At 48.4% G+C, this 25,469-nt stretch overlaps 7 protein-coding genes across 7 annotated transcripts in view, besides 10 other annotated features; 2 read left to right on the top strand and 5 right to left on the bottom strand.

Annotated features, from left to right (window-relative positions):
• The window catches only part of PVX_118100 (multidrug resistance protein 2, putative), a gene marked incomplete at both ends in the record, with an annotated part of 4,818 nt that extends 694 nt beyond the window's left edge, over window positions 1-4,124 (bottom strand). Inside the window, one exon of the mRNA XM_001615863.1 lies at window positions 1-4,124. This exon is cut by the window's left edge and continues 694 nt beyond it. Coding sequence (XP_001615913.1) covers window positions 1-4,124 — 4,124 coding nt within the window.
• Window positions 3,132-3,265: a microsatellite.
• Window positions 3,718-3,745: a microsatellite.
• A 312-nt stretch (window positions 4,125-4,436) lies between the features above and the next one.
• Window positions 4,437-4,500: a microsatellite.
• Window positions 4,501-6,235: 1,735 nt separating this feature from the next.
• On the bottom strand, window positions 6,236-10,637 carry PVX_118095 (WD domain, G-beta repeat domain containing protein; the record flags this gene model as incomplete). The annotated part of the gene is made up of 2 exons (XM_001615862.1): window positions 9,930-10,637; window positions 6,236-9,780 (listed from the first exon to the last, which is right to left on the bottom strand). Exons 1-2 carry the CDS (start codon window positions 10,030-10,032, stop codon window positions 6,236-6,238), a joined length of 3,648 nt encoding a protein of 1,215 aa, XP_001615912.1. The 5' UTR covers window positions 10,033-10,637.
• Window positions 10,554-10,590: a microsatellite.
• Window positions 10,592-10,752: a microsatellite.
• Window positions 10,753-10,814: 62 nt separating this feature from the next.
• PVX_118090 (hypothetical protein, conserved) lies at window positions 10,815-11,765 on the top strand (the record flags this gene model as incomplete). The annotated part of the gene is made up of 1 exon (XM_001615861.1): window positions 10,815-11,765. Exon 1 carries the CDS (start codon window positions 11,151-11,153, stop codon window positions 11,763-11,765), a length of 615 nt encoding a protein of 204 aa, XP_001615911.1. The 5' UTR covers window positions 10,815-11,150.
• A 354-nt stretch (window positions 11,766-12,119) lies between these two features.
• Window positions 12,120-14,958, bottom strand: PVX_118085 (hypothetical protein, conserved; the record flags this gene model as incomplete). The annotated part of the gene is made up of 3 exons (XM_001615860.1): window positions 12,120-12,479; window positions 12,582-12,696; window positions 12,959-14,958. 3 exons carry the CDS (start codon window positions 14,956-14,958, stop codon window positions 12,120-12,122), a joined length of 2,475 nt encoding a protein of 824 aa, XP_001615910.1.
• Window positions 12,534-12,559: a microsatellite.
• Window positions 12,561-12,597: a microsatellite.
• A 346-nt stretch (window positions 14,959-15,304) lies between the features above and the next one.
• Window positions 15,305-17,946, bottom strand: PVX_118080 (hypothetical protein, conserved; the record flags this gene model as incomplete). Its single annotated transcript, XM_001615859.1, has 10 exons — window positions 15,305-15,352; window positions 15,798-15,861; window positions 16,019-16,149; window positions 16,274-16,351; window positions 16,544-16,613; window positions 16,770-16,909; window positions 17,031-17,185; window positions 17,301-17,442; window positions 17,570-17,710; window positions 17,881-17,946. 10 exons carry the CDS (start codon window positions 17,944-17,946, stop codon window positions 15,305-15,307), a joined length of 1,035 nt encoding a protein of 344 aa, XP_001615909.1.
• Window positions 15,597-15,664: a microsatellite.
• A 435-nt stretch (window positions 17,947-18,381) lies between the features above and the next one.
• Window positions 18,382-18,750, top strand: PVX_118075 (hypothetical protein; the record flags this gene model as incomplete). The annotated part of the gene is made up of 1 exon (XM_001615858.1): window positions 18,382-18,750. The coding sequence occupies one exon, from the start codon at window positions 18,382-18,384 to the stop codon at window positions 18,748-18,750; it is 369 nt and encodes a 122-aa protein (XP_001615908.1).
• Window positions 18,607-18,641: a microsatellite.
• Window positions 18,682-18,703: a microsatellite.
• A 611-nt stretch (window positions 18,751-19,361) lies between the features above and the next one.
• Window positions 19,362-23,942, bottom strand: PVX_118070 (hypothetical protein, conserved; the record flags this gene model as incomplete). The annotated part of the gene is made up of 1 exon (XM_001615857.1): window positions 19,362-23,942. One exon carries the CDS (start codon window positions 23,940-23,942, stop codon window positions 19,362-19,364), a length of 4,581 nt encoding a protein of 1,526 aa, XP_001615907.1.
• Window positions 23,943-25,469: the final 1,527 nt, after the last annotated feature.

Here is a 25,469-nt window from a genome sequence, read left to right as displayed (position 1 = left end):
TCATTATCCACTGGGCTGTGGCCGCTGTCCAGCCCGCTATACGCACTGCTGCCCAGGGCGCTATTGTTATGCTCGCCCCGGCCTACCGTAATATGCTCGCTGCTGACTGGCTCCATGGCCACGTGCTCTCCCCCATCGATGGCACTGTTTTCGCTGCTGTCCGTGACGACGCCCATGTGGGCGGAGGACACATGATCACTTTCACCAATCGCCCCATCCACATGAGCATCCTCACTAATCTCTCCCTCCACATGAGCATCCTCACTAATCTCTCCCTCCACATGAGCTTCTTCATCAATTGCTCCCTCCACATGAGCATCCCCACCGCTCGCCCCGCCAACGCTCATGCTGGCCACATCGACGGGCCCGTTGCTGCTTCCCACACTGCCCGATTCGTTCCTCACGTGCGCGGTGTGGTTCACCTCGCTGTAGGAGGCGGCGTCGCTTTGTCTGCCACTTTGCCTGCCACTCTGCACGCTTCCTCTGTCACTTTGCCTTCCACTGGGCGCACTTCCACGCTCACTTTGTCTGCCACTCTGCGCACTACCACGCTCACTTTGTCTGCCACTCTGCGCACTACCACGCTCACTTTGTCTGCCACTCTGCACACTCCCCCCTCGAGCGCTCCCCCCTTGCGGACTTCCACTCCTCATGCTGCCGTCGCCACAGCTGCTATGCGCCGTGTCGTTGCTGGCGTCGCTGCCCCTGAAAATGCTGGCGCCGTTCTCCTTCTTGGCCTCATACAGTGTGCTGTAGTTCTCCTTAGCACCCCCGTAGGCGCTGCTCACATTGGCACCCCCGTAGACGCCGTTCACATTTTGGTTGCTGGGGCTGAAGATGCTCCTGCCGCTGGTGAAGCCGCTCACGTTGGCGATGCCGCTCGCGTTGGCGAAGCTGCTCAGATTGGCGGAGCTGCTCAGATGGGCGGAGCCGCTCATGTTGCTCATGCTGCCGGCCCTGGCGCTGGCCACGCTTCCAGCCGTGTTGCTGCAGCTGCTGCTGGCTTTGCCGCTGGCTCTGCTGCCACTGGTTTTACTGCCTCGGGCAAGGCTGGCCCGGCCGGCCCTCACAGCACTCCTCGCTGCACTCTTCGCGGCTTCCTTCACAATGCTGTGCATGTCCAGATGGCCGCTGCCCTTCTTGCGGCTGCCGAGGTTCTCCTCCTGGTAGCCACTTCTAGCACTTCTGGCACTGCTAGCTTTTCCAACGCGGGGTACGCCTCCTTTCGAGCCCTCTTGGCCAAGCCCAGACTTGTCTCCCTCCTGTTTGCTCATCGCAGGAGCGCTCCTATTCTCATCAATAGAAAAATTATCATCCGTAAAAAGGTCATTCGATCTGGACTGCATATTCCACATCTCGGTGTACTCTCCATTCAATTTGAGCAGATGCTGATGGGTTCCCCTTTCCACAATTCTTCCCTTATTTAGCAGAACAATTAGCTCTGCGGACGAAATGGTACTAAGCCTATGTGCAATAATAATTAGGGTTCTATTTTTCCTTAAATCTTCGACAGCTTTTTGAAAGAGAAATTCCGTTTTTGAGTCCAATGAGCTAGTTGCTTCATCAAAAATTACAATTTTGGGATCTTTCAGTAGACATCTGGCTATGGCGATCCTTTGTCTCTCTCCTCCGGAGAGTTTGACTCCTTTGTCTCCAACGAGAGTATCCCATTTCTTCGGGAGAGACATAATAAAATCGTACAGTTGAGCCGACTTGACAGCTTGAATGAGCTGTTCCTCTGTTGCGTCTAGCTTTCCATAGAGTACGTTATAACGAATGGTCTCATTAAAAAGGATGGTGTCTTGAGGGACTATGCCGATGATATTTCTCACCGAATTTCTAGTATACTCCGCAACGTTCCTTCCTCCAATTTTTATTTCTCCCTCTGCATCGTAGAATCTGTAGAGCAGTTTCGAGATGGTCGTTTTTCCCGAGCCAGTATGCCCAACAATAGCGCAGGTGGTACCCGGCTGTATATAAATGTTAATATCCTTAAGAGCCATATGCATTGGTTGTGATGGGTAGTGAAAGTTTACATCCACAAATTGAATGCTGACTCCAAATTTCTTTTCATGTGATGTGAGAGTGAAAGCTTCCAGATCTGAGTCTTCTGCCATTTCTACCTTCTCTCTGAGGATGTCAGTCAAATCGCTTATATCTGTAAATGATTTTACTATATTGGCATAGAGCGTTCCCAGGATGCTTAGCGGGGCAAACACGTTGGAGGTGTAGACGACCACACTGATGAAGGTGCCACTATCCGCTCCGTCATATACAATCATGCGAATTACGCAGAAGAGAGTGAAAAATAAAGTGGCGTTTAAGATAAACTGCTGTATACTGTTGAGCACCCCCAAACTGTTAAGGATCTTCAAATTGTACCTATTATAGTTAGACAGAGCACTACAGAATCTCCTAATTTCGTAACTCTCATTGCTAAAGTATTTTACATTTTCATAATTACTCAAAGAATCATGAGCAATGTCATGATATACGTTATCCATTTTATTCGCCTTATTTCTTATCTTCTTTCTCCACTTGGTAATTTTTATGGTAGCATATATGTAGAGGGTAAGTCCCAGGTAGAGGACACTCCCCAGGAGACTATTCTTATATTTAATTACAAAAATGATGCAGGTAACAACTCCTTCTATAGTGGCTGGAATGATATACATCAGTAGGGAGTTCATCAAACTGTTGGCACTCTCAGTACCTCTGTCTACAATCCGCATGATCCCACCTGCGTTCTTCGTGGAGAACCACTCATAAGATAAGTTGTGAAATTTCTGGAAAATTGATTCCTGCAACTCGATAAAGGCTGACTGTTGTACTTGGGAATATAAAATCCCACAGATCTCTTTCAAAAATTTTGAGATGAAGAAAAAGGTTACGTACATGGTCAGGTAGAATAGCGAGTTCTTCATATCCCTTTTCAACACCTCGTTGGAGGCTAGTCCGAGGTAGATGGGGCTGATTACGCTGAATACTTTTGAGAGGATAATAAACAGGAAGATCATAACGACGTACGTGCGCAGAATGAGACTGTTGCCCTTTTGGTCCACCCGCCTGCTGGGCCACATGTACGGCAGCAGGATGTTGCTGAACTCTTTGTACGTCAGCTTGTCCTCCAGGAAGCTTATGTTCGGGTTGGCCGCGGGGGAGGACGCGCTGCCACTCCCGCTGCTACCTCCGCTGCCACCGCCACTTCCACCGCCACTTCCACTTCCGCTTCCACTTCCACCGCCACTCCCGCTTGCGCTCCCCCCGGCCAGCTTCTTATCCGGGCGGTAGCTCTTCTTCTTCTTGAGGAGGGCCTCCTTCACGTTCTTCTCCACGAAGGCGCTGCCCATCTGCGCGACCTTCCTCCTGCACCAGCTCTTCTGCTTCTTCACACTTTTGAACACATCGTCCGAGTCGCTCAGCTTGCTGTACGACTGGTTCCAATACAACGCGCTCTTCCCGTCAGCCAAAATCGAATCGTTGTTCATCGTGCTCGTGTCCGTCTCCTGCAAGTTGCTTCCCATGTCCGCACCGAACACTTGGTACTTTTTACATTTCAAGTCATTCACAAGGATCCTTTCCAGCTCATCCTTCGCAATGATGTTTCTCTTTTTCACGTTGTAAAGCTGAATATGCACAAGGTAGTAGTACACAGAGGAGCACAAACTGTACAGCATAATAACTCCCCTCATGATTCCCACATAAACGGGTTCCTTCTGATCCGTCGGCAGTCCTCCACTAGCCATCATGTATTCCAAATTAATCATCTTCAGGGTATTTATGATGGCCAATATCCCTGTGAAGTGCCTCGAAAAAATGTGCGCCTTCTCCAGGGTCTTCAAGGCACTTATTTTTGCGTAGAAAAAAATAAACCCCAGGGTATAAAATATTCTGAACACGTTCAGGCAAAACAAATCCACCAACGATTTGGAAAATCTGTAAAATACATCCTTTTCATTTTTGTAACTCTGCTTCACATCAAATTGGTAGCACCCCAGGAACAGCAAAACCAGGATCACAATGTCCACCACATGGTAGATGCTAATTTTTTTTTGCACCTTCCTTCTCTTTACTTCGTTCTGTATCCCCAGGTATCGCAGGTACTCGTAGTTCGACACGTCCATCTTGGCTCCGCCGCTGGAACGGGGTGGTTACAGAGCGGCAGCTCACACGGGGAGGTCGCTCACACGGAGGGGTTACACGTAGAGGTTACACGGAGAGCTTGACCGCACCGTTACCGCCTCCGCGCTGCTCGCGAACCCACGGCGCCCCCGTCTCGCGTGCTGACCGTCAGAGAAAACGGGGCATCGCGCTCTTTCACGAATTATGAGTTCACGCGGCGTGGGGAGGAATGACAAATGGGTTGGCGTATGGCACCGACAAACGGGTCGTCCACGTACCAAGCGTCACGCCAAACAAATGTAGATTAAGTGGCTACAAAACTGTACACGGGAAGAGTCCGCAAAGCAGGACACCAAACTGGCAGGGCACCCAAATGGAGAGTGAGCAAACGGGGGAGAAAGAGAGAGAGATAATCGAATCGAATCGAATCGCGGGGGATGGCGGAGACGGAATTTTGCCGCGAAAAAATTTTTCACTCATAAAGTAAAGCGCATCCCCCTACTCACGTTATCACATAATGCATATTTTCAATCCCGCGAAAGGCTGAAAACGTAAAACCTTCGCCTTTGCTTTAACAATGAGGAAAAAAAGGATATACATACATACATAATACAGTCAGGAACATTACTGCCCATAACGACGTACGCATAATGACGTGCGCATAATGGCGTACGCTTAACTAACGTACGTTATATGTTCATTTTTTTTTTTTTTACATGTGACACAGTTTTTTCACTTTGTGGCACAATTTTTCCATTTTGATAACACAAATGATTATTCATCATTTAGTAAAAAATAAAATGTATTTAATGGACTTGTAAAAAAAAAAAAAAAAAACGTTTCTCAATTTTTGCCTTTTGTTTGTACTTTTTTTTTTTTTTTTTTTTTTTTTTGCATTAAAAACACGACGTGTTTTTTTTTTTTTATACTTTTTCTTCCCTTCGATAAATGGGGCAAAAGGAAAAAAAGGCGGGACCGGAGAGCGGCGGAACACCGGGTACACGCGGTACACGAGGAGGCGCATATGGGCGGACATATAACTTGTTAGTGTCATGTGCCACTCCGCTGGGACGTATTATGCATGTATTTACTTTCAGATTGGCGAGTTGGATGGGGCGATTGATTTTCGGGGCGTCCGTCTCCGGCCGGGAGGTCGCTCTGCGAAGTTAACGTTGCGGGGTTCGCCGGTGAAGTTCGCCTGGCAAAGTTTGCCCAATGGCCCACTTGGCCAGTTGCCCTTTTCTTTCCAACCCACGCTCTCCTGACCGCTTTTTTTTTTTTTTTTTTTTTTCTTTCGCTACACTTGGACATGCATAGTAGGGTATATACCTCCCCCAACCGCAAGCACCGTCAGGCGAACATTCTGCCGTTCTACATGTACGCAAATTATTCCCATCTGCATGCGGCATGCAATGAAGGGGAATGCACTATACTACTTATGTGGGTTGTGCCCTTCCATTCTTATCAAACAGCGTGTCGTGATCAACGGGCGGGGTAAACCCCCCGGAAGATGCATTCGCCGCTCCGTGCATGTGTATAACGTTACGCCCCTTTGCATGGCCACCACCTCTAATGTGTTGTAGGTCCACATCATCGGGGTGAAAGTGCGCATGCGGTTACAGAGCGGTTGCAGAGCGGTTGCAGAGCGGTTGCTACGTGTCAGCTTTGTGGTAGCCTCCTAACGCATCGTATCAACCTTGTGGCTTCTACACGGTTGGCCCCAAACGGGAAAAGGAAACGTGCCCCTTAGGAGCTAAAAATTTGGGCGTGAATTCGCCGCACCGGGGGTGGAAATGCCAAAGTGGCGGCTTGATCGCGCAAACGTGTGTGGCCATATTGTACGCCCCACGGGCGGTTAAACAAAAATGAAAAAATTTTCGGGCAGCCAATCTGGCTACATGCAACAAATTCAAATAACTTCAAATTAGGGGGCAAAAATGGGAAAAAATAAGAAAAAAAAAAAAAAAAAAATGCGACATGTATGTACTGAGGGCGGCCACAGTTTCCCACGACAGCCCCCTTTTTTCCACTCTCGCGGGGGTCCTCGCACAGTGGGCATTTCCGCGTCGGCGCTTCAGCGATGGTCGCGTTGCCCCTTTTCCACTTTGCCGCCTCACCGCTTTGTCACCTCATCCAGCTCATCGTCCAGCGCGTGCAGCAGGAAGCTGAGGGTGCTCTGGTTGAAGGCGCACTGGTCGAGGGACCGCCTGAGGTGCGGGATGATGAGTTGGTGCAGCTCGTAGAGGAGGAACCTGAATTTGGCGTCAAACAAAAACTGGTTCCGATAAATGTTCACGATGGAAAGCACGATGTTGATGGAGTACTCAACGTGGAAACTCAAGTCGCCACAAATTTTAAACCTGCCATAATCATTTTGAATGCGCTGGAAGAAATAAAACGCCATCAAATACGTCTTGATATAGTGTAGCAGCTTGTATGCATAGGAAAAGGGCAAAGAAATTAGCACTTCATGTAAAATGTTCTTTTTAATGTGGCACATAACCTCAATGATAAATTCAAACGGGTTCTTATTTAGCAGCTCTGGTCTCGGTTTCACCTTATTTGGAGGCTGAACAAAATCTGGGAGCTCATTTTTCCTTTTAGCTTCTTCATACTCAGTTAAATTTTTATAATAAACATCTATTAGGGTTAATTCCTCATCAATTATGTCCAAGTATTCGATTAATTTCTCAGAGGATTTGATCGTTTCGATCGTTTTAATAGTTGCCTTGGTTAGAAGAGCATTTTTTTCTACAGATGATGGGTATGCTAAATCATTTCTGATGGCTTCCTTTTCAATTTGCAGATTCAATTCTTTATCTCTTTCCTCTTCCAAAAAAATAAAATCATCTTCTCTTTTCGACCAGCACCTTATACTTCTGTGCGTTCCTGAAGTTAAGAAATAATTGTCCTCTGCATTTATGGCTAGCGAAGTGAGCACTCCAAAATTCCCATCAAGCGTACAGATGCACTGGAATTTGATTGCGTCCCACATCTTTATGAACCCATCTCTGGACACACTGATCAGATGATTGCTTTTGTTAAAGAAGAGCAACTTGGTGAGTACGTCACAGTTCGTATGCATCCTCTTCGTGATGCTTCCGTATTCTACATTCCAGAGGAAGAGGAACTTATCTGCTGAGCTGGAGGCCAGCACCGTGTTGTCTTTCGATATATCCATGCACGTGATGGGTAGACTGTGCCCGTACAGCGTCAGGTGCAGCTTCAGGGTGTCACTGTAGAGCACCTCTATCAAGTTATTCATATATCCCACGCAGATGTACTTCCCGTTGGGCGAGTAAATTGCGCAGCTCACTTTGTCGCTTAGGCTGTAGCAGTCCGCTTCGTTGAAGCTCAGCTGGGTTGCCTTTCCCCCGGTTGTGTACCCCTCCGATGGTAATTCTGGAGGCGGGGCTTCTGCTTCGCCGCTTCTCCGCCGCTTCTTCGCGCTCCTCTGTCGTTTTCCGTCGCGTTCGTCTCCTTCGTCGAGATCGCCTCTTCCGTTGCGTTCACCTCTTCCATCGCGTTCGTCTCTTCCATCGCTCTCCTCGCCGCTCTCCTGGGCGCTCTCCTGGCCGCCCCCCTCCCGCCAGCACAACTCGAACACCTTCAGGTAGCTCTCCTCCCCGACGGACAAAAACCTGTTCTGCCTCACATTCTTGCACATGCTGATGATCCCACTCGCGTGCGCCTTATGCGAGTGCCTCTCTTCAATGTTCCTCAATTCGTAGAGGTAAATATACCCAGCGTCATCGCTAATCAGCAGGTACTCGTCGTCTTCGCAAAACAGCGCGTTCGTGCACCCCTCCAGGTGAATGGTGATGGTGTTTTGGAAGGTCCTCATGTTCCACACCTTCACGTACTTCCTGCAGATGGACACCAGCAGCTCGTTCTTCTCGGAAAGGTTCAAAAACTGAACCGTGCTGTTGTGCCCTTTGTTTATTTCGCACGTCTCCTTGAAGCACTTGGAGTAGTCATATATTTTTTTCTCCACGATTTTGGCGGGCATAACGCGGTCGCCCTGTGCTTCGCCCTTGGGGGGGGGGTCCCCGTCGCGTTCGTCATCGTCTGAGCGATCGTCGTGTGAGCTATCTTCACCGTCGCCTTCGTCATCATCACCTTCGCCTTCGTCACCATCATCACCTTCGTCGCCTCCTTCCTCGTCACCATGGCGTTCTTCCTCGTCACCCCTCTCGGGGACGCCCCCCTCCTGGCCGCCCGCCCCCCTCACGACGAACTCATCCCTTTTGGTCAAAACGTCGAGGAGGTTCACCTGGAACACGCTCAACCGATTCGTGACGTACGCAGCGAGCAGGTAGACGCAGGAGTCCCTCTTCCTCCTGCGGTGCACGTCCAGGTACTGCAGCCTGAACTTGCAATTGTAATGAAACAGAAATTTCACCTCATCATTGGCTGTGTGGAAATGATACTTTCCATGGACGGCAATTTCTTCCTCCAGACTTTTCACCTTCTCCATTAAGTTAATAAAATCTACGCTTTGGGTGCCTTTAAATTTTTCTATCCTTTTGGCTTCCTTCAAAATGACTTTTTTTTTCTTCTTCAGTTTTTCTAAAATTCTTTTTTTTTTATTTTTTTCGGATTTTTTCTGATTCTTTACAGAGTTTATTTTGTACAACTCGATTTTTTTTACGTTTGTGCAGCAGAGGAGGACCCCGTTGTTGTCCCCCTCGGCGCAGTAGCTGCTTCGGTTGCATAATTTTACTTCCCTGTTCAGCGATTTCTTTATAACGCTTAAAATGTGTTTGTCCGTCTGGTTCGCGTCCGAATTGGGTTTCTCCTCGTGGGGGAGACTCTCCGCTGGGTTGTCACCCCCATCGTTACCGCCACTGCCATCCTCTTCCTTGTCGTCCACCCCATCGTAGAGCAAACGCTCCTCCTGCACATCGAGACCATCGTGGTGGGTCTCGCTCTGGATGAGAAACACCATCTTCATATTTTGAATCCTACTGCTGCTTGCGCGCTTAATGGAGGCGAGGCAGCTGAGGTAGACCCTGGAGGAGCTGCTGAACTTGTCGTGCCCCCCAACAAGGATGTCAATTTTGTACACCTTTATGGCCGAATTGCAAGCGGCGATTAACCTCGTGTTCGTCTCGTTAATCAGAATGGAAGTAACTTCCTCCTCACAATCGACCACAGTCTGCACACACAGCTGAATGTTTAAATCCCAAACTTTGATGAGGCAATCTTTCGACGCACTGATCAGCAAATTGTTATTCACAAAATTATTTACAAGATTATTTACAAAGTTATTTTTCCTTTTCAAAAACTCCACGTCGTTAACGATGTTCGTGTGGCCTTCCAACTTAAACAGCCCTTGATCGTTCACCACATCCCACATAATCACATTGGTATCCTTTCCACATGAGCATAAGTAATTCCCATCTTCATTAAATTTTAATTTACTTATAGCTGCCGTATGACCAGAAAACGTCGAGCAGACTTTGTTCAATTCTACGTCAAACACTTTGATGCATCCATTTACGTATCCCACCGCGATCATGTTTTTGTTCTTCGGATTTATACATATCTGCGTCACGTGGTAGGAGAAGAAATAATACGGCGCGGTGAAGGGCACTGTGAGCTTCTTCTTTATCTCCTTCTCGTGGATGTTCCATAGACTTACACATTCGTCATGTCCTGCGGTTTGGGAATGGGAAAAAAAAAAAATGAGCAGCCATTTTGCAACGCGGCGCGCTCTCACAATGTTGTGGCACGCGAGGGGGGAAGCTGCACATACGGGAGGAATAGCGGCTGACTAGTCAGACTTCCCGATCGCTCCCACTCACCTGACAAAATGCTGCTACTGTTCAGAAAAACGCAATTGGACGTCTTCGAGTTGACAATGCCGAAGCAGTCCTCGAATTCGTATCTGTCGTACGACTTTACCATCGTTCGGTTGGAAAAATGAATGTGGGGGGGGTGGAGTACTTGCTGGTTTATGGCAGCCAATCGGAATGGTCGGTCAACTGGGGCCGCAAACAAATTGGCTCTCCCCCACCTGCGTATGGTTTGCCTTCGACGTAGCTTTTACGCGCGTTTGTGGGCCTCCATCGAGCGTACAGAGGATACGCAGCAGACGTGCCGGCAAAGCGGCTTCAAAATGGCGGTAAAATAGCCGCAAAGGTGGCCGAAAAAATGACCGCAAAGATAACCGCAAAAGCGCTTCAAAACGGCTCGGCCGAATGGAGATACAAAAGCCACTTCCTCCCAGAGCGAAAAAATGTACCTTTTACCATTTCGCCTGAACCGTTCAGGTAAATTTTTACCGTTCGCGAAAACGTGCGTTCATCTTGAGCCCCCCCTACAGCTATGTAGTGGGCAGATCTGACAGTCGTTTTTGTCAGTCAAATCTTCAGTAGAAGCTGCGCCGTTGTAATTTGGAAAGGCGCCATTTGCGGCGAGGTAAACTTGTTCTTTCGTTTTGTCCTTCCGCAATTCGCAATTGTAGCTTTTTGTTTGTTCATATGGCACAATTTTATCTTTTTTTTACCCGCTTTTTATCTGTTTTTTTTTTTTTTTTTTTTTTTTTTTCTCCCGCCAGCTGCGCATATTCTCTTGCCCGCTTAAACCCGTGTCGGTCCCACTTCTCTGCAGTGTTCCCCAATTTTAATCTCCCAAAAGGGACGTCCGAAAATTAGAAGTGGCGATACAAGAGAGTCAATTTGGGGAAAAAAAAAAAAAAAAAAGGCGGAAAATTTACGATTATGAAAGTATGACACATTTGCTGTGATTTTTTCGAAGGAGCGATGGAAATACCCCCGCTTAGCATCGCTTGGCAGGGTAAAGAGGCCAACAGAAAAGTAAAGCACAATTGCGCCAGTTGAATGCCCCCAAATTGGTTTCCCGTGTGCCTCTCATGAACGTACGTACGGACGAACTGACGTCGCGCGGCAGCATAAAAGAAGCGTTGCCATCTGTCATGTGAACTTCCAGGCGAACTGCCATCCGAGCTGCCAAGTGAAGTGCACACAAAAAAAATGCCCCTTTTTACCGCTTAACGCGCCGAAATGGAACATAAGCAGGCGGAAAAAACAGATAGCAGTGGTGACATATGCAGCCGAAGCAATGACGGCGATTGTGAGGGGAAAGGCAACAGAACGAAGGCTGGGGGAGGTTCCCCAAAAGGGAGTAAACAACCAGGGCGCCCCAAACTCACGAGTGAAAGTTTGCGGGGAGACAATTCAGACACCTCAAAAGGGAGCGGGCGGGATGAGCTCAGCGAAGGTATAAGCGACGACTTAGTGGACCGCTTGATAGAGGGGATGCCCATCGAAAATGCCGACAATGGGGATGTGGGGGATGGGAATAGCTACGACCCGGGGAAAAGCTACGATCTGGAGAAGAGCTTCCACCGAGAGGACAGCCCACCCGAAGGAGCCAACTGGAGCGACGACTTGAGCCTCCTGTGCAGAAGCTTCGACAGCGGGAGCGGCGAGCACTCGGATGACCCCCCGGACGACAGCATCGCGGAATTTATAATAAAAAAAAAAATATACGAAAGGAACATTGCCATGATTGAGAAACAGATACAGACGAATAAGCTGAACAAGCTCACGCGGGCGCGGGAGGGTCTTCTGGAGATGCTCGTGCTAATAAAAAATAGGAAACTGAGTTTGAGCTGAGCGCCTTTTCGCGGCGTGCCATTTATTTTTTGGACAGGATAGCCAGGTTGGCGCGCCTTTCGCGCACAGGGGAGCAGTTCGAGCAAAAAATCGTGCCAAAAAATCGCGCATAAAATATTTTGAAAAAATTGTTTACCAAAATGTGTAGCACACATTACATGCCTGCGAGCACAGGTGGCATATAAATCACGTGAGCTTCACCACTTTGAGGGGAAAAAAAACGTGCGGATGAAATCCCCAATCGAATTGGCCCCACGGTACCACGTGCGAACGCGTATGCGGGGAGAGCAGCGGGGTGAGTTTTCCTCCGCACACCCACATACATACAAACACTCGTCAAGACGCCTGCTCATTTTAAGAGGACCCCTTCTTCGCCTTCTCCTTGGGCGGCGAAACATTGTCCAGGATGCCCTGAATGTAATCCACCTGACTCTCCCGCATGTAACTAACCATGATGTTATTTTTTTTGTAATTTTTTACAAAGCCGAAGAAGGTGTCCCTCTCCTTAATGGAAGCTGCATATTTGTTCATGACCCGTTGGATATCCTCCCTATGCACAACTTCGTACGTAAATAGGAAAAACGGATACAGGATGGACAACTTCATTTCCGTTTTTTTTTCGAAATAATCGAAGTTTAATATGAACAGGAGGAATTCGCTTACTCGGGTCCACACCTCGAGGTACACCTCGCGCAGGGGGCGGCCCGTTTGGCTCTCCTCTGTGTGGGTTTTTGCGCGGCCCGTTTGGCGCTCCTCTGTGTGCGTTTTTGTTTGGCCCGCTTCGCCCTCTTCGTGGTGAGTTTCCCCCCCCCGCACAAGTTCGTAACATTTGTAAAACATAAAGACGTTCTTCACCAAGTCGCTAAAGTCGAGGTCCTCTATCGGCGTCATCTTCATGGCCACCGTGAATTCGACCATGTCGAGGAAGTGCCTACGTGGGGGGGGGAAAAAAAAACAAGTGAAGAAAGTGAAGAAGGTGAATAACGTGTAATATCCCCTCTGGGGGACTCCCCATCGGGTGTGCGCACACGCGGATGTGCAGGTGTTCATGTCTACTGGAAAGCGCGCTCACGTGAGGCCGGTCGCCTCTCCCCACCACCGCCACAGCAAATATGCAGCAGTCGCTCGGACAATTCTGCACCCTTAGTGGCAGGGGGCACAGCCGACGGACGCCCAAATTTGTAAATAATTACATGAGGAAGTGGAGGATCGTCCTGGTGTAGGCTGCCCATTCAGCGGTGCGGTCATCTACTTGTGCAGCCCCCCGATCACCCAATCGCTGAGCGGCCTCCCCCACGGCAGTCGTCCCGGCGAAGCTCCCACTCGTAACAATTTCAATTTCTCTCTTAAACTTAACAGAGCTGATCAGGTGAATGCTCCTCAAAGTGTTTTCAATTAAGGCGTCCCAGTCGTGCGGGAAGTTGTTCCTCTTGGAAGAATAACAAAGAAAGAAAAACGAAATGTACAGATGGAAGTACCCCTTTATCTTAGCCCCCTCATGAACCACGAACTGTATGAAGTTTAATTCGCCCGTGTCTTCATAGTGAGGGGAGATAAAATGAGGGGGCAGCTGGAAATCGCTCTGCGCCATCTTGCCAAATAGGAGCAGAAGGTACGAGTTAAATTTGAAGACCAAGTTGTGTATAATGCTTTCGAATGACTTGAACAGCAGGTGGTGGTATTTTTTCTTCTTCACGATGAGTGATAGCAAAATGAGAGCGTTGGTTTCCTTTTCGTTGCTTATGTAAATTTTGTTTTCTTCCTCATCACCCACGGGGTCGCCCTTTTCACCGCCACACAGGGGGACCCCTTTCACCTCACTTCCCTCATCCGAGTCGGGCACCCCCCCTCCGTCAGCGAAATAACCCAACACGTCCTTCTCCACAAATGGCCGCTTCCCACCCGCGTGATGAAAGGGACTTCCCTTACCAGCAGATGCCCACTCAGGATCCGCACAGGTGTGTAAAAAGACAAACTCAATAGATGCATTCAAAATGTGCATATTTGCCGAAACGACTGACTCGAGTAACCTCCACTTGTAAAATAACGGAAGGATAAATTTCCTACACGCGTATTCCTTTTTAGCTATGTGAAGGGAGAGTAACTCCCTCCGAGCGTACTTGTATATTCCCACATAGGCGTCCTGATCGAGAGTAACATATTTAAGTATTTTGAAATAGAATTGCTGCATTAGGGTGTCTATGCTGGCCAGGAAGGGCTCCTCCTTAAATTTGTTTTTGAGGAAGGTTTCCATTTTTTCCGACGCACACAGTTCGGCTTCTTGATCGTTCTTCGGCTTCAGCAGGTACGCCACGCAGAGCAGCAGCGCGCCGTACTTCACGTACTTGCCGTTGACGGCGGGGTCCCCCAGAAGCTCCCACGGGGTAGTCTGCCCCGACGCTTGCATGGACATCTGCATGGACGTCTGCACCGTCCCCGTGGAGGCCACCTCCGGGCCGCGCCGCGCAAGCAGCACGGAGTTGCCCCCCTCCGCCAACTTCACGTTGGTAATTTCGAACAGCACGGAGGCCAACTTGTAGCGCTGCACCACCTCTAAGTTGGTACCGAACTTACAAATGCAAATCATCAGCGCGGGATAATCATTTAAAAGGTTAACACATTTCTTTGCCTGCTCCTTTATGGAGCATTTCCACATAGAGTAGCTAATCAGATTCGAAGACAGCTTCAAAAATTCGCAAATTTCTTTATTTTTTACTCTCTCATGGTGCTCATATTTTGCATAAGACAACTTCTTTATACACGACTGCACGTTGTATGTGAATAGATCCTTTGTAACTCGCTTAATCAACTCTGTGTAGTCCACTTGGCTGCAGATATTTTCATTTAATTGCTTGTTCAATTCGAGGACAAAGGAGATGAAGTATTTCCTAACCCTTAGCGACTTGTCATTTATGAGGTACTTTATTTTGTGAAAAATTTTTGCAAACAGCTTGTAGATCTTTTTGTTTTTCGCCATTTCGCAGAACCCCAGGAGGACTTCCACCTTTACGTTGTCGTGTTGCTTCTCCTTTAGGAGCTTGCCGATCAGCACCTCCACCAGCCCGGACCGCTTCTGCTCGCTGATTATTTCCCACAGTTCGTTCAGCACCTGGGGCGGCGGTGGGCGTTGAGGAGTGGTGAGAAGTGCAGAGAAGTGGTGAAAAGCGGCACCGCTGCAGAGGCGGTAACGCATTTGGGGCCCGTTTGGACCCATTTGGACACCCCTCTGGCGCACTTCTTCGCCCCATTTGGAGCACTTTTTTGCCCCCCTTTTCGGGCCCCTTCCTTCCTCTCTGCTCACATGGCATATGCACTTGGCCACGGCCTGCAGGACGCAGGCGTTCACGTCTTCAGCCAGGTCGAAGAGGGCGTGGTAGGCTCTTGGGCGCATAAACAAATGGGGGCGGGGTGGTGAGTGAGGCAAATGCGGTGATGCGGCGAATGCGGCGAATGTGGTGAACCCCTAGCCGGGGGAAGGGCAGCAATTGGGACACTTTCATCTGATGCGTCCCCCATTTTAGCTGCCCGTCGCGATTGGCCTACTTCTCCATCGAGGCCAGGTAATTCACGTTCTTTATGCAGGGGTCCTAATTTAGCGCCGTCGGGGGAGTCGCAAAAAAGAAGTAAACAGGAATGTGTAAGACGTAAACAGGAAAGTGTAAAAAGGAAGAAGCAAATGGGAAGAACACACCAACGGGGTGATGAAGCGGAAGGACGTTCTCACTAGATGGACACTAAAGTGGCGCGCCCTTCCCGTTTTTCCACCAAAGGAAGCTCAATTTGTGAATTACCACGACGGGGAAGATCAGCTGAAAGATGCACGTCGCGTTGAAGCGAAGTTTCCAGTTGGGCGACTACAGTTTTGAAGAAAGGGGGCATTATCAACACGGGGGAGTTTTTTTTTTTATCCGCGACAGGTGCATTCTCCTTTGTGCATACACATGTGTGTGCCTCTTTTGGTCCCCCTTTTGATCCCCCTTTTGGAGGGCATCCCAAACGTTCCTCCAGGTATCTACCCATGGGGACACTTACCATGAGGCTCCTCCAAATAATGGGTTCGTAAATCTTGAAGATCAAATTGTTGATGCCCTTGTCCCTTGGCGGAGTGAAGAGGAGCCCACAAGTCATGACGCAACGTGGGGAGGACAACGCAGATAGAAGGAAGTAGAGTCGATCGACTTTTCCCCCCTCACATGAAAAATATAATCGCTCTAAATGCCAATAGCACAAACGATGCACGTCCTTTTGGTTACCCCTTATTGTTGTGGAAGATGCTCAGTACGTTTCTGAATCGCGCCGCGACTTTAATGGGACACTTTAAGGCCAAGTTGACGAGGTGCTCAATTTGCATCTCCAGTGTCTCCTTCATCATTCCTTCGCAGTTCTGTTAGGAGAGTTTGTTGGGAGGAGCGCGTGGGAAAGTTAGTGCCCCCCCCAAAAATTGCAAGCTTCGCCACGTGTGCCCATAAGTGTATAGGGGTGGCCACCCCCCTTTTGCCATTTCATACCTTCCACGTCGAATGGATAATTTGCGAATAGTGACTGATGTTGTCGTGCGAGAGGACCACCGTGTTGTGCACGAATTTCTGTAAACATTTGGGGAAAGGGGGGGGGGGCAGAAGGACATGAAGGTGGCATGGCGATCGGAAAGGTGATCCCACCTGGGGTGAGACTTCCCTTAAATGTATTCTTAGCAATGCGAAGGGGCAACGCCCTTCTATTGGTGTCCAACCGTAAGGGAATTTCCCCTTTCTTCCTTTCTCTCCCTCTTTACTCACGTTAAAAAGGTGAGACGCTATACTTTCGTGTTGAGACCAAACGTGCGCCAGAAAGAATTTCCCATCAGGGCTGAGCAATTGGGGGGGGAAAAAAACGGGGCAGAAATTTTATTTTCCATTCGGTTCCTCCACACAGGGTGGGGGATAACGCATTCACGTATTCGTTCCCACTACGCTGCTAATAACCGCATGGCTAACCCCCCAGGGGGCCGTCTCACTCCCTTACTGCGCGTAAAACTTGGGCAGGTTGAGTGAGTAGGAGCAGAGGAGGTAAAACGAGTTGGTGGATTTTTCGGGAACTCCCCATTTTACACAGGCGCACAAGTCTTTGTTCTTTTTGAGTTTACTGACGTCTGCGCTTTTGCCCTGCGTGTTGGGTGTGAAGAAGAGGGGGGAGGCAAAGAAGTGCATGCATATTAGTGGAAACGGAAACAACAGGGTCCACTCTTCAGACCAAAATCTACCCCTCCTGAGCGTCTGCGCCTACCTCCGAGGAACAAGTCTTCCACAACAGAAATATCAACAGATGGACTTTCACGTGAGCCGAAAAATCATTTTCCTCCAAATTCAGTTCGCACAATTGGAAGAGGCATTTCCCGAAGGACATGCGCACTTCTCTGTCGCTCAGCATGAGTTGAAGCTCTGCGGGGGGTGCAACATCGCGGTGTGGATTTGCGGCGTGACTAGGGGGAGTAACTGCTCTGTGAGAAACACCTGCCTATAGACCGCCGTGCCACAAATGAGGTCTCGCACTAACCAATGAGCTTGCAAAAAAGGGCGTAAAAATTGCCATCCAACTTGATGCACTTCTTCCCCTTCTTGTTATTATTCGCCAAGTGTTGTAAATATATAGAGGTGAAACTGATGCATGTCAGGAGATACTGCCGGTCGTTTTCTTCCTTCAAAGGGGGATAGAGGAGGGAGGGGGAGTGGATCCACGTGGGTCTTTGTCACCCTCGTGAGGGTGTTAAGTGCAGCCTTGCCACGATACACTGCTCAACGTCACCGTGCAACATTGCAGCGTACCCTAAAGAGCAAAGTCGAATTCTCCGCGTCGTAAATGAGCTTGTCTGGAGGGGTGCGCTCCTCCAATGCCTTGAGCAAGCTGAGCCATATCTCCTCATATTCCTTTGCCTTGCATGACTGCAGGGTGGCTAAAAGGTCCGGCTGGCGAAGGGGGCAGGGTGCGGAGAAGTAAAAAAAAAAAAAAAAAAAAAGGCGCCTGCAGCAACGTACATATGTTGGATGCTCTACAGTGTGACAACGGTAAAAATGAGAAAGCGGCGTAATGCACACACATCGGTGGAACCCTGCTGATCAACCCACCTGCCGCTTACCTTCTTTTTGCACAACTGCTTCAAGTGCGCCAACTCGGTGAGGTCGCTCAAAATTTCTTTATGCATCTTTGCGCGCGGTTACGCAGGTGTGCGAGGGCGTAACTACACAACCACATGCATAGGTCGCTCCCCCGCTTAGCCAGCTCGACGGCGTCACTTCCTCTCCTGCGGCCACACGAGCTAAGAGGGACAACCGATTGGGTGCTTCCCCGGGAATGTTCAGCCAGAAGTGTTCGCTACCCACGGTTCGGCGTCCACCTGCGCGTTGCGCTTATCGCGTCATAGGTGCAAGGGCACAGGCATGTGCATCTACACGGGCATCTACATGCGCATCTGCATCTACATCTGCGTGTACGTAGGGCGTTCCACCATTAACGCTCGGCCTGTCCCTCCCCACTTTTTTTTCCCCCCAACTTTCCGCTACTACACAATGACGGCGTATTGACTTTCGCTAATTATGCGATGTTCCTCAATGTGCAAAAAAAATAAGGCGGCAAAAAAATGGCAAAAAAAATAAGGCGGCAAAAAAATGGCAAAAAAATAAGGCGGCAAAAAAATGGCAAAAAAATAAGGCGGCCAAAAAACGGCAAAAAAATAAGGCGGCCAAAAAACGGCAAAAAAATAAGGCGGCCAAAAAACGGCAAAAAAATAAGGCGGCCAAAAAACGGCAAAAAAATAAGGCGGCCAAAAAACGGCAAAAAAATAAGGCGGCCAAAAAACGGCAAAAAAATAAGGCGGCCAGAAAAACGGCAAAAAGACAACACAATAAAAAAAACAACAAAATGCAGCGAAGAAATGCAAAGTGAAAAAACACGCGGTTGTTTACGCAGCAAGCACGCGGACACAAAATCAGCGCGTGGAAACGTGTAGTGCAAAGAGGGGGAAGGCGAAAGGCACGGATGTGGGCGTGTTCTCGCTTCAACACGCCCAGGCGCAAAGGGGGTAGATAAACACATATACATATGCACGCACACGAATTGCTCGCACGCACGTCCAAATGGGAGGGGTTTAAAGTTATAAGTTGCAGCGGGCAGGCGCGCAGTCCGCGAGACGGACACACGCGTAGGCGCCCACGTGCATACGTACACACATGGTTAATACATGCACGTGGGTATTACATGCACATGGGCATTACATGCACGTACACCCGGGAAAACAAAAAAAAGGGGGACTTACAAAAAAGGCAGCTACACACAAGCACTCACGCGTGAACGCTCGCGCGCGCGGAGGTGCCTAGCCGTTTAGGGCCGATCGCGCAGCGCCCTGCGGGGAAACACAAACATAGCTGTCTTGGGGCGAAGCACTCTCTCCCCCTCCCCCGCTGGGTCGGCGGATAAGGCGGTTCCAGAAGTGCAGCGCGCTACTTCGCGGGACCATAGGGGGTGCATACGGGAATGGAAAAGGTGTCGCTCACCCATCCCAGTACGCAAAAAAGAGAAAAAAAAAATATAAAAAAAAGGAAAAAAAAAAAAAAAAAAAAATCACTTGTTCTCATCGGACGTTTCGATGTTAATACACTTGTACACTGCGCACTTCTCATTCGTGTGCAAAACTTTGCCCTTCATCTTTTCGTTCACCTTGCTAAGCTTCAGCATGTTCGTTTGTGCGTTTTTTTTTCCACACGGATAGTCATTTTTCATTTTCCTTTTCTTATACAGTTTCATTTTTTCGTTCAGCACGTTGTTTGAATTTAGGTTTTTCTGCTCGTCTGCAATGATGAGGAGGTTTTCCTCCGTGGCTCTCTTCCTCTGCGCGCTGTGAATGCTGCTGCTGCTGTTCACGTTGGTGTGGTGCATGGGGGCGGAGTTACTAAAAATGTTGCGAATGGCTTGCAGCTTGTTGTTGCTTGGTAGGCTGCTCTGCGGGAGGCCTTGAGGGCGTCCTTGCGGGCGGCCCTGAGCGCTGCTAGCCATGTTGACCATGCTGGGCATGCTGGGCATACTCGGCAGGTTTGCCTTGTGCTGACCCACATAGCTGCGACTACTGCTGCGGCTGCAGATGCCCCTGCGCTGGTCCTTGCCAGCGTTATGATTGATGGTCAATCCGCCGACAGAGCTACTATTCGCGCTGCACTTCTTCTTCGTTATGTTCTCTATCAACATGCTGATGTTTCGGCATTCGCCTTTGTTCTTGTCTCTCTGGCTAGCTATTTTTGCGGTTACCTGTTGCTGCCCACTAGGGGAGAAGTCATCCCCCTGACTCTCCTCATTATCGGAGCAAATAATTATGTGCGTGGTGGAGCACATCTTCTTATCACTTTTGTTGCTTTTTTTCTTATCCCAACTTTTTTTACACAACTCGTTTGATAGCATTTTGTTCTGTTTCTTTTTCGTGAAAGAGTTTGTCTCCTTGGTGAGGCTGTGTTTAACCGATTCGCTTGGCCTCTTCTTCGTCGGCAGTTTAGTATTACCCCCATCTGTTGCTGCCCCTGAGGTTGTAGCACCCAAGGGGGGGCTGCTTAACATGCTTGCCATGTCCACAGCACTGTTCATACCTGAGTGGTCATTTTTTGCAAAGGCCTGCTTCTTACTCGCTGCATTTTGAAAACGCTCCTTCGAATGGGTAACCAGCAAATCATTATTTGCCACCCCCCCACTGCTGCCCATCCCGCCTTTTTTGTAGCTGCCTTTATCCTCCAACTCTCCTTTCCCTCCCCATTTGCCCTTATGCTCCTCCCTACAATGCTCATGCTCATTAACCACGCCTCTCTCCTTCACATGGTTCCGACTCCTATAATACGCATTATTCAACTTGTGCATTTCGTTGGTGTCAAAAAGGAAAACTTTTTTATTTTTCCCTTTATCATAGGACACGTCCACTTTGTACTTCTCCTGATAGAAATCTACCAGAGCCTCCACATAATCTGGAGCGATGATGATGTTTGTCTTGTACCTGAAGTTAAAAAGGTTGGTTAATATTTCTGAAACTGTCATGTGGGGGAACTTTACGAAATGCTTGTTGTGTTTTTCCACGAGAGCTTCAAACCCTGCTGAGATCATATCTTTTAGGAAGCACTTTTGCTTAATAAACATTTTTACGTAATTTAAAATGTCGTAGGAAATGTCTACAAATTTTTTGAAAAATTTTTCCAACGATTTGTTCTCTTCCTTCTGTCCCCCATTGGGGTTGGCACCTTTGCTCGCCTTGGGGCCATCTGGTTCGAGGTCCGTGCAGCTTTCGCTGTTTTGGGCGGGCCCCCTGCTCTTCTCCCCGGGCGTCTCTGCCGCGGGGGGGGTAGCGGCGGCAACACTAGCGGTTACGCTAGCGGTTACGCTAGCGGTTACATTAGCGGTTACATTAGCGGCTACATTAGCGGCTACATTAGCGGCTACTCTCGCGGTCTCTAGTGGCGCCCCTAGTGGCGCCGCTTCCCCCTCGTCATCCTCGCCGCCGTTCCCCCCCGCGCACTCATTTTTCGCCAAACCGCTGTTATACGCACAGCTGTACTCGCTGCCCCCCATCTTCTCCCCGTCTATCTGTTCGATGGTGCTATTATTCGAAAAGTGAAGAGACACGCTGTCGCAATTCCCTTCTGCGTGCTCCTTCTTTATGTTGACTAATTTGACCTTCACCCCCCCTTCCCCTGTGCCTTCGCCTGCTCCTTCCGCTAGCTCCTTCACCGGGCTGTGCTTAGCAAAGTGGGGAGTAAAAAGAGCTTCCACGTACCCCTCGTAGTGGGACACACTCTTGGGACTATCCTCTACCTTCAAGTGAACATCGTTATACGCCTTATCCTCTGCTTCACCAAATGCTTCTTCCCCAGCCTGCACCTCCAACATGGGGCTCTTCCTTTCCTTGTCTGCATCTCGTGCGTCTATCAACTTCCCACTTTCGGGTGGTTCTTTGCAGCTGGGCTCTCCATGGCCAATGCCATTCTTGCTGCACTCGGTGGCCGCTTTGTTGGCACCTCGACTGGGGGAGGAGCCCACCTTCGGTCCGCTTGCGCCACGATTGGGGCTGCCCCCCTCGACCGCGTTGGCACCACTTTGAGAAGCACCGCCTAGGGAAGCGCCCCCCCCCTCTGCGCCCTCGCGAGCCAGCTTCTCCTTATACTCCTGGAAGGACCTCCACGAAGACATGTCCTTCAAGATGCCATTCAAATGCGCCTTATTATTTTTTTCAAAAATTTGCGAGTTCTTTATCTTGCTCACGAACTCCTTCTCGCAATTAATGAACACCATAATGTTATAGTTGAAGATATGTTCGAACCAAATTCTGCAAATGTCTATATCATTCAGCGTATTAGACGTCTTATTCATGATGGTGGTGAGCCACCTCAGCTGTTTGACGTCGATCTCGATGTAGTCATCCAACGCTTTGTCAAAATGGTTTAGCACGTTCTTTTGTTTATCCCTTACCTTTACAAATATGCTGTAAATATTCCCCTTTATGATGGCTTGTATATCTTCTATGTTAACCTCCAAAGGGAGAGCATCCAACTCCTTTTCTAACTTTTCGAAGGAGTTAATAAACTCTGGGGGAATGTGCCTTTCGAATTTTTTCCAAGCAAAGGGGTTGAAAATGATGTCCTCTTCGGACGTTTCTGACTCTTCTGCGTCTTCATCATTTTCGTCTTCGGACGAAGATGCTTCGACGTCTTCTTCACTTGAATATATAATAAAATCGTTTACATTTTGCTCATAATTTATTATGCCCGTGTGGGACTGCTCCAACTCGATGACACTTTCATCAGATGAGTTGGAGACGGAGGAGTTGTACGAATCGTGTCCGTCGTAGTCATCCCCTCGTTTGCGGAAATCCGCGTCATTCGCGTCATTCGCGTTGTCACTGCTTTTCTTCACCTCGCCGGTGTACCCTTTGGTGGTATTCTCTTCCCCTTCCTCCTCGCTAGCATAGACGTACTTACACTTGGAGCTGTAAAACGAGATGAAGGAGTCCGGGTTGATGTCCACATAATCGTCTGACATGTCAGCACTCCACACGCTGTACTCATCTTCTATCTGTCTTGTGAGAATGATTTCATTTTTCGTCTTGTTCAATTCTTTATACATTTCTTCGTCATCCAAAAATGGATCGTTAATATCGTAGAACATGTCCCCCCCTCCAACTTTGAAATACGTTGTTGGGTCTCCCACTAAATGCTGAAGGTTTATCCTATCCGACAACGAGTTTATGCACTTTAACAAGGGGTCTAACGACTCTTGCTTCTTCTTTTGGAGGTTGAAATTTTTAAAATCTTCACCAGGTATAACGGATGTACCCACCCCGATGGCAACGCTGCTAGCATTTTTTGGCGTACTTTTCCCTTTCGCCATTGCAGATTTGTCATTCGAAATGGGCATGTTGCCCATGCTCTCCATATTTTCACATGAAAAATGTGTGCTGTGCACAGGTCCCATCATGTCCACATTTTCGTTAATTATTACGTTACTACTGCTGTTATAGTTTTGGTAATACACAAAGCTGCATTCATTTTTATATTTATTTAAACATTCCGAGTAAAAGTCAACCAACACGCACCTTTTTTTTGCGTCGTCCAGGCTGACAAATATGTTGGTGCCATGTTTATATCGCTGAAGTATGAGGTCTTTCTCATCCACGTTTTCTTCCTCTACTTCTTCCCCTTCGTCGGACAAATTTGCTTCATCATTCAGCAGATTTTCCTCCTCCGTTTCCCAGCTGCCTTTATTTTCCATCAGGCCGCTTTTATTTTCCATCAGGCCGCTTTTACTTTCCATCAGGCCGCTTTTACTTTCCATCAGGCCGCTTTTACTTTCCATCAGGCCGCTTTTACTTTCCATCAGGCCGCTTTTACTTTCCATCAGGCCGCTTTTCCTTTCCTCCTTTTCCATGTCCGCATTCGTCTTCACGACAGCGCTACGGAAATTATTATTGTTCAGGTCGATCTCATTTTTGCTTACGCCTATGCCAAAAATGTCTGCGTTATTTTCTACATTGTGGAAACTTCCAATTTCGACTTCCTTTTTTTCTTCATTCACATGAAACGGTTCTATTTTGTTGGTCTTACCCTTTCTTTCATTTTTGTAAAAGGCCTCTGTTTCATGTTCGCCGCTTTTGTCACCTTTTTCGATAGTAGCCATTGATTTTCATTATACTGAAAAATGTATGAACGGGTCAGGCAAAACACAAAAAAAAAGCGAAAAAAAAAAAAAAAAAAAAAAAAAAGGCTAGCTCATTGGGCTTGCGTATCCCCTTCGCAACAACGACGGTTTTGCAAAGCTGACTGGGGGTTATTGCAACTGAGTGGAGCTTATTGCAGTACAGTTGCGTGGAGGTGAGCAGCTGCGCTTGGGCACCCCTAACTGGTCTTCATTTCCTCGGCGAAAGGTCCCAAGTTCGCTTGGCCCCACTTCGCCCCCTTTTGCCGATTAGGCGTGATTCGCGCGCCCTGGCGTTTTTTGCGTTTTGCCCCTTCGGCGGTTGTGCTCGTTGTGCTCGTTGCGCTTGTTGCGCTTGTTCCGCTCGTTTTGTTCGTTTTAATTTTTACGCCGCTCAGTCGTTGTGTGCGCTTCAATCGGCATGTTTCACGTAACCCTTTTTAACTCAGTTTCGTTTTGCGTTTTGCATAATTATGCAAATTGTATGTGTTCGCGTGTGCGTGTATCTTTGTCGCGTTTTTTTTTACTTTATTTTGTTCATCTGTTTGATGGTTTGTTGGATTGTTGAATTGTTGGTTTGTTGATTTGACGGTTTGTTGGTTTGTCGGTTTGACGGATTGTTAATTTGACGGTTTGTTGGTATATTTAATTTTTATTTCTTGCTCCCCCTTGGCAATATTCCCAGGCGCGTTTTTTTTGCTTAATTCCGTTCAGAATTTTTGCTGCGCTTGCTTGGTTCGTTTCGTTTATGTCGTTTGCTTGGTTCGTTTCGTTTATGTCGTTTGCTTGGCTCGTATAGTGTCTTTGTCGCTACTGGATGCCGAGCGGCTTACTTACCAGTGCGGTGCATTTTACGCAATTGGAAAAAATGTACACTGTGCGTGCCATGTCATGTATTGCACTGCGCTGCGCTGTGCTACATGTGCATACGGACGACCGACGTGCGGGTGTTTTCCCCGTCTGCACGAGACTCGCCAAATTCGTGTGCGCGGAGTTAAAGGTAAAAATATGCACGGACAAGTGCAAGCGTGTACAAATATGAATACGAACGCGAAAGCGAAAACGTGAGGAGAAACGTCCCTGCAGTGGCATGTACACGGGGGCTACGCTCGCGCACGTGGTGTATGGCGAGCGTTTCTGTGTCACCCCCCCCCATACGTAGTATACGCTATGGGTTAATCAAAGGGGGGAAGTTTTAAACGGGCACATTAATGTATATATGAGTATATGTATGTATATATGTACGTATAGATGTATATGCATATATGCGTATATGCACATATGTAACATGTACGTGACAAACGTATGCACATACACGCGCACATACGTCATGCAGAGTGTGGGGGTACCCACGAAATGAATTTGGAATGCTTCGCGAAGCAGCTCTTGCGTAATGTTTTGTCGACAACTACTCTATAAAATAAAAAGGAAAGCATTGATTGCGTTAAAGTGAGCAAGTGAAAGAGGGATATATGCGCTACCTCCCCCGCGCGAAGGAGTTATCTTGAG

The sequence above is a fragment of the Plasmodium vivax genome, chromosome 12 (assembly GCF_000002415.2).
Source record: "Plasmodium vivax chromosome 12, whole genome shotgun sequence".
Lineage (NCBI taxonomy): Eukaryota > Apicomplexa > Aconoidasida > Haemosporida > Plasmodiidae > Plasmodium > Plasmodium vivax.
The sequence above is the reverse complement of the archived record's forward strand: the minus strand, read 5'-3'. Positions and strand labels throughout refer to the sequence as shown.